General features: G+C 35.4%; 1 protein-coding gene across 4 annotated transcripts in view; it reads right to left on the reverse strand.

Moving 5' to 3' along the window:
- The window catches only part of INTS4 (integrator complex subunit 4), an 85026-nt gene that overhangs the window by 35709 nt on the left and 38167 nt on the right, over nt 1-11150 (reverse strand). For all 4 annotated transcript variants that reach the window (XM_074216965.1, XM_074216963.1, XM_074216964.1 and 1 more), the window contains 5 exons: nt 10515-10720; nt 6187-6329; nt 2987-3102; nt 1692-1825; nt 315-472 (listed from right to left, as the gene is read on the reverse strand). In XM_074216965.1, the coding sequence (XP_074073066.1) occupies nt 315-472; nt 1692-1825; nt 2987-3102; nt 6187-6329; nt 10515-10720 (757 nt within the window). The remainder of the gene's footprint in view (nt 1-314; nt 473-1691; nt 1826-2986; nt 3103-6186; nt 6330-10514; nt 10721-11150) is intronic.

Below are 11150 nucleotides of genomic sequence, written 5' to 3' on the forward strand. Positions count from 1 at the left end.
CAAAAGCTCACTTGGTTTGGGGAAATCAGAGAATCAAAGTGGACATGCCATTTGAAACTTAGTAGAATTTAAACAAAAATTTCTAGAAATGAGGTGGGAAAGGAAGGAACGTTTTTAAAGTACAGTTAACAGTGAGAATGAAAGCACAGATTAATAAAGTACTATACAGGGTAGGCAAAAATGATGACTAGTCGACTTTGGCTGGATTGCACAGTAAATAAAAAAATCAGATACTGTAACAGTCCATTAGGAAGTTCATCTGTACTCTTCAGTTAAAGGAACGAGGTCACAAATTTCTAAGAAAATCACCTTACCGGATTGTAAACTGAAGCAGCTCCTGAGAGCTTTGAGGATCAAGGTGCTGAAGATTATACACCCTTTCTAAGCTTTGCTGTAGGAACTGCTGGGAAGGGTCTTCATGTGATGTGATGTTTGGGGAGACAGGTGATGACAGTAGCTTTCTTCCTGGTAACTAAGCAAACACACAATGTAGTAATGCCACTATCCGGAAGATGATAGATGAAGCTAGAAAGACCTGGGAATACAAATTTCTCACTTTACAGGTAACACACTGGCTCAGAGAGATGAATTAACCAACCAGAAATTAAAAGGGAGCAAACTGCAGAGCTGAACTCCCAGAGTAACCAAGTCAAAATATTCTATTGCTTCCATGTAATTCTGGGAACCATTCTTTTACACTCACCAAAGTAGGGGAAAGGCTAAGTAAAAAGGTCAGAATCTTGTCAGCCTTTTAAAGAAATGCCCTGAAAATTATGATTACTTTTCCTCCACAGTAACTGACTTATACTTTAAAAAAGAACCAAATACAGGAATGGATTACAAGCTTGGCATCATAGCAATATCCCTTCCATGTTTCAGGAGATAGTTTAATGAGTTGCTGCCTTAAAAAAACAGCACCTAGTAATGATCAGGCTTCTCTAAATTTAGCTCATTTGGTCTTTAGATGACACACAGTCCATCTCTAGTCTCAGCTTCAAGCTTTTCCAGCTTGGTAAAACCAGCAAGAGTTTGGAGTTTTAGGAAGACTCTCATTTAATATTACTATTATATTTATGAAAAATAACATGTTTTGTTAGTTACAAGGCAGCCAGATGTGGTGGAGAGTTGGCCCTAAAGTCCAGAAAGACCTGGGTCCACACCCTGCCTCAGACAGGATGCAGGATCCAGGGCCAGAGATTCACTTCACCTTCCAGCTCCAGACAGTTCTCTAAGACTAACAATTGCAGAACAGCTGCCTACCTGGGTAAAAGAGGTCTGAATCCTTGAAGCTTCCTACAATGAAATCAACTTCATGTGGATAAAAAGATATTACTAATTGTCATCACATTTTTGGAGGGCCATTCATCCTCCCTGATTTTTCACTTTTTCTGAGTGATTTATTACTAAGTTTGTGTCTGATACAAGATATGAAGAATAGTGTCAGATGAGGACAATAAAAAGTATTTGCTGTAATAAGCCATGATGTAATTCAGAGCCTAAAGTATCATCAATACATACAGACCTCCTCTCTCACCATTCATAGGTATTAAAAAAAAAAAGGTAATGAAAAGAAAATATTTTTCTTTAAAAATAATCTGGCTTTCACCTCAGACTATGACTTTATTTTTTCCTATTTACTTATAAAGGCAAACGAAGAATCTAAAATTGGCCCAAGAAGATTTTAAGCATACTCTCAAAGCAGGAACAAGGTGAGAAAGACTGTCCCGGAGGTAAGCATAGTGTCTGAAGGTATGATCTGAGAACAGAGCAGGCATGGTGGGGCAGGTTTCAGCAGCATTGAAGATAAGAACCAACACAGCAATATCTGATAAAATCAGGTTGTCAAGTAAAAATCCTTTAACCTCTTAGAGGAAAAGTGAAGACAAGCTTGGCAGGCACTCTATACAAAAGGGCACAGCAAAAATCCAACGTAGTTTACATAATCATTGAAAGAAACACTCCCCAATAATCATCCAATGAGTACAAAAGCCCACTTAGTCCTTCTGTATCACACTACTGTATCACACAAAGCAAATTATTCTCAAAGTAATATCATTCACAGTAACAAGGACCATTAGATCTCAGATATATATCTGTCCACACCAAATTATATAGCTCTCTCATTTGTAGGTTAAGGAAATCAAAGATTACTCCAATCCTGCTTGAAGGCGTTCAAAGGATTTTTTTCTTCAAAACAATCTCCCAAGAGAGGTAGTGCAAGTAGTTCTGTCCTCTCTAGAAGGTGAAGACAAGATCTGAAGATGCTAGACAGCTTGCCAAAAATGACATAGTTGATTAAGTGGAAGAACCAATTAAGCATGGTTAAGAGATCTCATCTCTTGTCACATCATGTTGCATATCCCCAAGCACTGTTACAAAAACACTCTGGTTAGCATTACAGAAGACAAAGGTTGATGAGGACTTTAGAAGTCAACTGGTTCATGCCCTGGATATAAATACATCCTTGTAGCCATAAGGGAGACCAAGTCAAATACTATGGATACATCAAGGCAAGCCTATTTTCACTGATCTACAAATAGCATATTATCACCACAGTTCTTGTTTAACATGAGTGGATACCTGACTTTACCCTACTACTACCTTAATGAAGAAAACAGGTGGAAAAACACTAAAATTGCATCAAGAGATCCAAGTTCAAATTTCTATTCTAACACTTTTCTAGGTATATGATCATGGGAAAACCTAAATATTTTTTTATTCTGAAGTTTCCTCATCTGTTAAAAGGTCTAATATTTGCACTGCTTCACAGAATTATAAATAAATGATAAAGCACTAGGGATGTTTTCATTATTATTAAATTATTAAGAATAATTTTTTTTTTGTTAAACTACAAAACACCTAGGAATGAAGATGAAAGATGTCTTTTCATCTGAGAAAATAAAAAATAAAAAACAAAAGACCAACTATCTGATTTACACAGCATGCAGATATATCCCAGAATCCCTGCCCTAATCACAAAGGATACAGGCAGGGTCATCCATATCAGGTTCAGCAGTATCAAAGAATGGATGTGTGCTCAGGAGGTCTGGAACGAGGGGAAGCACCAGTGTCGGATGTCTACCTCCCAGAAATTTTAAACATCTGAAAAATACAATCAATACACATTCAGTAGGAACCTACTAGTAGTATTAAAAATTGTCCTAGCAATAATGGAGGCTACAAAGGATCAAATACTGTCTGTCTGTAAGAAGTTTAGCATGTAGTTGAGGAAACCCAGCAGCAGGTTTGCCAGTTTTGAGATTGGAAGGTACCTCAGGGATCCTTTAGTCTAATATCTTCATTCTACAAATGAACACACTGTTAATTGACTTGCCCAGGGTCACATATGCAGTAAAAGAATCAGCATCTGAAACCAGGTATTATGACTACAAATTTAATAATCTTTGTTCCAAGTATGGGCTATATTCCATTCCATCCTACCCAACCTCTAATTCTGGTTTGTTATAAATCTGACTGTGGCCTATAACGAAAGATAACAATAACAAAGCATTAAGTGCCCAATGAATAGTACAGGATAGATTTTATAGTATTCAGAGAAGGGAGAGATATTATTTTAGGCTGAACTAGTCATGGGACTTGCGCTATCTGAAGTATAAGAAAGAACCAAAAAGGACAGAGAATGGCATAGTCTAAAGTTTGGAGTGAGACAACTGAAGTCTGTTCAATTTAGATGCAAAAACAAAACAAAATCTCACATCTGGTCCTTTCAAACTGTGGCATTCTATTTTTAATGAATCTGAAATCATTATCATTAGGAGAAGCTCTTTTACCCAATCTAGGTTATTAAAAGTTCCATAAGTCATTTAACTTAATCCTCACCTAAATCCTTCCTATAGGAGTATGTCAAGTGGTCATTCTACACTTGCTAATATGGTGTACCCACTATATTTTCTTTGAAGTAGCTCATTTCTCTACTAGATTACTCCATAAGGAAGTTCTTCATTATAATAAGACAAAAACCACCTTCTAACTTGTACTCACTTAATTCTTCTAAAGTACAAAAATAATAAGCATAGTCCTCGTCCTGCCAAAAGACAACCCTTTTAAATATTATTGATCACGATTATGTCCCATCTTGGGAGTTCCTTCAACAATCGCCAAATATCTTTATTTCAACATTCTTTCCCAATTCTAATTGCCTTCTAACCTGTCAACGTTTCTTATAATTATGAAACTTAGAACTGTCTTATTCTAAATGTAGTTTATTACATTCTTTTATTTTATAAAATATACTTTTATTCATAAAAAAGATGAAAAATAACAAGCGTTATCAAAGTTATTCTTTGGTGGAAATCTGCTTAAGAAATTTCAGTTTTTAATATAAAAATGTGCTAAACATGTTTGTACACATATAACCTCTTTCAATTACTTGCTATTGTGGGGAAGGTTAGAAAAATGTTGAACTCAAAACCTTAAAAAAAATGAATGCTGATTCAATTTTGATCAATGTATAGCATAGAAATGATGTAAAGACTATCAGATTATCTTCTGTGGGTGGGGGAAGGGAAGTGAGATTGGGGGAAAAGTTGTAAAATTCAAAAAACAATAAAAATTTTTTTAAAAATTAATGTTGAAAACTATCTTTGCACATAATTGGAAAAATAAAACAAAGAAACATCTTGTCTTAAAAAAAGAAAGAAGGGGTAGCTAGGTGGCACAGTGGATAGAGCACCGGCCCTAGTGTCAGGAGTACCTGAGTTCAAATCTGGCCTCTCTGGAGGAGAGGTCTGGAGGAGAATAATAGCCTCTTCACTGATCTCTGGGCCTCTAGTCTCTCTCTAATTTGTCATTCATTCATCTGACAAAACACTACCTAATGACCAGGGAACTAACCACGTCATTTCTCTACTTACAAAGCTTCACTCTACAAAATATAAACTCCATTGCTGAACATGTTTAAGTCACAATATGGGCTACAATCTGATTGCAATTACTCCCCTTAACAACTTTTTATTCCAGACAAAAGAATCTGCCCTGACCCAACTCCTATCCTGTGTGGAAATTTTGGGAATAGAGTGACCCCCCACAGATTCTATCTTATGACTCAATTCTGAATAGATGAGTTTAGTCCAATTTCTGTCTTGTGAGAAAACTTTATTCAACCGTGAAAGTGAGAAAATTCTATTGGATGGGAAACTGGATCACCTCTATCCTTAAGACCATAGTTATACTGACTAGAAACCCAGTCAGATCCAAAGATTGATGCAAGGAATTTTTTCCCAATTATGCATCTCAAGCAATCTCTATGTGTTACTGAAAATTGGCCCCATACTGGATAATCAGTTATTTATTTTCCTGTTCCTTTGACTGAATACAGAGCCTTGGGGGAGTAACACTTCCGATTTCAGGGAAGTGCATTTATCTACTTTCCCAATTCCGATTTGGAAAGTCCCTAATCTTTCCTCCAATTATAAATCAATCAGATTATCTAATCTTGTATACTGGCTTAATATCCTACTAATTATATTCAGTGCCAAACTGGAGGTCTGGTCTCTATTTGTTATGCAATTGGCATGTATTGCTTACTTAATCAATATGCTCAGAAGCTCGAACTTTTTTCCCTCAATAATATCAATCAATCTTCATGTCACCTCTATTACTTTTTGAAATGAATTCCATTGAGAACTGTTTAAATCATTTCCTTTCTTCAAGGACTAATTCAGATTATAGTTCTTCCTTGATGCCTTCTTTAATTCTCCCTTAGTAAAGTGACCTCTCGTCTTGAATTTTTCATAACAAATTGTATAGACAGCTCTTCTGTACCTAATTCATATAATAAATATGTGTACATTATCATCTTCTTCCTCCTGAACTGTGAGCTTTTTAAGGGCTGAGAGGGTGTTTAATTTACAGTTGTATAATTGCTATGTTACCTAGAACTAATTTTAGTATATATCATTTTTGTCATCTATAAAATGACATATTTGCAAATCAGGTCAAAAGGGTGTTGTGGAAAAAATACTTTGTAAACCTTAAAAAGTCATAGAAATATATTATTTGAAAGGAAAAATGGGGAAATACTGAAATAAAATACCCATGATAGATTATATTCAGATTTTACATAAATAAGATTTGGTGAGAAAAATCAATTCTCTAGTTGGACTAATATGGTAAAATAGAAATTATTTTATCTTAAAAGAACAAATTAAAAAAAAATGGACTTACTTCCATATAGATTCTCTATCCGTTGGGTACTTAGCTAAATTCTTCAGAAGCTCAACCAGGGCAAGATGGATTCCTTCTTTTGTTGACACGTTTGTATAACATAGCAGTTCATGAAGAGCCTCTCGAATATCTCGTGAGGAATCCTTTTTAAAAGATGAATGTAAATTTTAAAAATATTCTTGTTATGAACATGTCCACACAGCATTTATAGGATCATAGATTTAGTGCTGAAAGTGACATTTTTAATGGTCTCTAATAAATCTCATTTTACAGATGAAGAGATTAAGTCCAAAGTCACAAAGGAGTAAGTAACAATGATAGAATTGGAACTCAGATCCTCTTGACTCCAAATCCAGTATTCTTCCAACTATATCAAGCTCCATTCATGTCTATTTCTAGGCCAGCAGACTAAGAGAATATCCAATGGATGAGGCAAGTACCTTTCAGCTCTAATTCTATGTCACTGAGAAGGGACCTCAGAAGTTATCTGATCTAGCTCCTAACTAGAAGAATGAAAGGTTCACAATTACAAAGTTCCCAAGCTGGAGGGGGGCCTCAAAACCCAGAAGACACAGAAACAGAACAGATTGTCTAAAATGATTAAACTCTGAAGGCCCAAATGCAAAGGGATAGTCTTGTTTTTATGATGTTATGAGGATCTTAAGACAAAGATGGGACTTTAAATAAGAGAGTAGGCCAGCCATGGTGGCCCAACCCCATTAAGCCCTACTGCCGGTCGAGGCTGGCTCCAGCTGGTGAGTTCTCAGCTACTGGAGACTTATGATGAATGGGGATCTTTCTGCACTAAATGTGGCATGAGAGTGGTAAACCCCCTGGGAGCAGGGGGCGGTCAACCAGGTTGCCTAAGTAGGGTCAAGAAACCCAGGTTAGAAATGGAGCAGTTTAAAAAAAAAACAAAACAAAACAAAGTAGGGCCAAATCTCATTATATGGAAGACAAAACAGGTTCAGTTGAGGGGAAATGATTTTCCCAAAAATTACATAGTAAAAGATATAGTAGTCAGCAGGGATTAGAATTTGGGTAACCAGATTTTTTTTTAAGTCAGGGTTCCTTTCACCCACTCCCAAAAATTCCTCCACGAAGTTTTTGAATGATTATAACTGTAAATAATAAAATGAATCAATTAGAAACTAAAGCTCTTCTGACTCAAAAGGTCAAATGTAAATCAATTCAACCCAACAAATTTACTACCTACTACATTCAAAAATACTATTTATAAAAACACAAATGAATAAGATATAGGGAATGACAGTACACAGGTAAATAAAGACACAAAAAGTACAATCCTGTAACTTTCCATTCACAGAACTCTTGGCTTTCATTCCATACAAGTTTCTTGATGTATAGCCTATTTTTCCTGTTTTTTTTAAGGGGATCAAAATATTTCACTCAATATAAATGCTACTTCTCTAATTTTTAAAATTATGAACTTGTGAATCATCAGCAACAAATATTTCAAGATACCAACAAAAGAACTGAACTTTTGTTATCTAAGTTTTTAAAAGCATACATTAAATTTAACTAGATACTAACAAAATTGTTGTCCTTTATTTTTGCTTTTTTCTGTCTTTTTTTTAAAATGTCACTTTCTACTTTCATATGCTTCTAGTTCATAAAAGCTGGAGGAAAAGTTGATCAACAGTCTTCTGAAGTCATGATATTATTACTACACAGATTAGAGGCTAAAGTGTAATCTTAAAACCCTGAAGTCTTTCAAAGTTATTTTTCTTCATGTAATTATGTTCATCATTTAAAATGTTCTTCTAGTTTTGTTTATTAGACTCTATTAGTTTGCAATGAATCTGCCCAAGTTCTCTGAGTTTTTCATATTTACCATTTCACTTACCACAATAATATTTCACATGAATTTTTTGGTTATTCTCCAATGGACTGATATCTTCCCTTTCTTTTCAGTTCTTCAGAACAACAAAAAATGCTCCTATAAATATTCTGGACATGCAGATCCTTTCCCTCTTGTTTCTGCTATTAGTGGAATAAAATATCTTTGCTATATGCCAAGCAAAAGTACTGGTAAAACCTTCTTTTATTACTTTAGAAGCCAAGCTTCAAAGTCTTGACTAACAAATATAGTGTACTTTTTTTTTTTTTTAGGTTTTTGCTAGGAAATGGGGTTAAGTGGCTTGCCTAAGGCCACACAGCTACGTAATTATTAAGTGTCTGAGACTGGATTTGAATCCAGGTACTTCTGACTCCAGGGCTGGTGCTTTATCCACTGTGCCACCTAGCCACTGCACAAATATAATATTTTACAAAAGCAGCACTGTGTAGTAGAAAAGAATATCATCCTGGGCTCAAATGCCTACTAGCTCTGTGATCATGATCAAATTATTTAATACCTCCCCACCCCAATTTCCTCATCTGTAATATAGGAATCTTAAAACTGATAATACAGCAATACTTCCAATGCTTACTTCAGACAACTGCTATGAGAAAAATATTTTTTATGACTTCAGAGTGCTATAAAAATGGGAGTTATTATCCTACAATGACTAAATGAAACTTAATCTCAAAGGAGTAATGTTGAAACATTCTACCTACCCACCTCCTGACAGAGAGGAGCTAGACTACACTCAGGACAATGAATGAGACATATTTGTTTTCTTGGTCAATGAGGGAATTTCTTTTGCTTGAGAATACCTATTTGTTACAAAGACTTTGTTCTTTTCCAAGTAGAAAACAAGGAGATGCAGGAGATTGATTAATTGGGGTGGGGGGGAGTACTATAAAGAGAAAAAGAAATAGCAGAACAAAATAAAAACTGATACAAGGCATCACTGAGGACTTTTCCATCCACAATTGAAATAAATTTTCTCAAGGACAAAAATAAGTAAATAAAGAAGCTTAAAAAACCCAACCAAACAGAAAAGAACTCTCCTCAAATCTCATTCTGCATTCTGGTATCTCCATTATGAATGCTATTCTCATTTCTCAAATATAGAGAACTGAGTTAAATTTGTAAAAGAATCATTCCTCAATTGATAAATGATCAAAAGATATGAACAATTTTCAGATAAAATAATCAAAGCTATCCATAGCCATATGAAAAATTCTTTAATGCATTATTGTTTAGAGAAATGCAAATTAAAATATGTGCTACCAGCTCATATCTATTAAGATTTGCTAACTGAATTGAAAAGGAAAGTGACAAATATTGGAAAAATGAGACATTAATGCATGGTTGATGGAGTTGTGAACTGATTCAAACATTCTGTAATTTGGAATTATTCCCCAATTATGCATGACCTTTGGCCTAACAAAACCATTATTAGGTCTGTGCTAAAAAACAAAAAAGGAAAAGAACCTATATGTAATAAATAATGTAAAGAACTGGAAGTTGAGGGAGGTGTCCATCAATTGAGGAATGGCTGAACAAATTGTGTTATGTGATTACTGTCTGTAAGGAGCTGGACCAGAAAGCCTCTGAGGTCTAATTCTAAGAGTCTGAGATATCAATAGAGTATGTATACTTCCAGAGCTGCAAACCACAGCTCCTCCCCAACTCAAGAGCCAGTTTCATGGTTCTTATGGTCAGAGAACAGTTGTTAACCTCTTCTACACCCAATGCTGGAGACCTTTGCAGCTTGGCAAAGGCCTTGGTACAGAGCCATCCTAGAACAGAGAGCTGTTCCCCTCTTCTGGATATGAGCATCCTCAGACAATAGATTGGGAAAACCTAGGGACCTCTTCTTAGAATCATTTTTTAAAAAGCATAAAATAAAATCTTTAGGGTTACAAAATAAACAAATTATTGTAAAACAAAGATGTGATAATTTTTCCCCCATCCAAATTCATAGCCCTCTTGAAGGAAAATTTATGGACTTTAGGTGAAGAACCTTGCACTAAAGGAAGATTTTAGTGGAGACAAATGTTTTGTCAAAAATAAACTAAGTATAATTTCTGGTTTAAGTCATTTTTTTATTGTACAAAGTTGTGGAAACAATTTAGTCTATAAATTAATAAAATAAGGAAAGAGTTTGTTTATATCTCTCTTACTGCAATTCTATTTACCTTGAAATAAAGCTGTTTATAAACATGCTTTCTCTCTCCTACTAAAGTAAAATTCCCTGGAGAGCAAGGATGGTATCTTCTTTATCTCTGTCTCTCTTAAATGCTTAACATAAGACTTTGCAGTCATAGTTTCATAAGATTTACAGTTTGTTGGGTTAATTAAGTAACAACTGCAAAATTCAAAGCTCCTACTTTGGCCCAATGCAAACACAATTGCAGCTAGTTTAAGTCCAATCCTGAAGAGATGATATAAGCTGTGGAGAGAGTACCATACTTACCTCTAAGACAGCCAGCACTGTATCAAGCTGATCCTCTCGGAGGGTAATGTTATTAGATATCTTTCTCATGGTGTGTATTGACTGGAGGCGCACCTCTTCAATTTCATCATTGAACATATCTACTAAAAAATCAAGGCACTTCTCTGCAAAAGATGGCGAAGACTGAGCTAGCATGCAGAGAGCCTCTACTGCAGCAATTCGGACCTCTGTGGAGAGACAACAGTATCCTGAGTGACTCTGTGGGTAAGTCTCTCCAAGGTTTCCTCACCAATGTTCTGACAAATAAACAGAGGCCATGGCTGCGTGGAAAGAGCCCAGGATATGTACAAACACACCTGAACTTCAGTCATGACTGCACCTCAAAGCTTAGGAGCAACTTTGAGCAAGTTACCTGTCCTCTCTTTGCCAGTTTGCTTTCCTGGAAAACACTTGCACTATTCATCTTATAGACCTGTTATAAGGAAAGTGCTCTGTAAGCAGGAAGGTCTTTAAGAAATGTGGCAAGTGTATCAATACCATCTGTCCAATGTCTTAAGAGGAAGATGGACAATAAATCTCTATAAACCCAAAATTTGAATCTGATAAGCAAAACACTCAAATAATTAAAAAGCATTTTACAAATTAAGACATATTTAA

Source organism: Macrotis lagotis, chromosome 1, assembly GCF_037893015.1.
Source record: "Macrotis lagotis isolate mMagLag1 chromosome 1, bilby.v1.9.chrom.fasta, whole genome shotgun sequence".
NCBI classification, from domain to species: domain Eukaryota; kingdom Metazoa; phylum Chordata; class Mammalia; order Peramelemorphia; family Peramelidae; genus Macrotis; species Macrotis lagotis.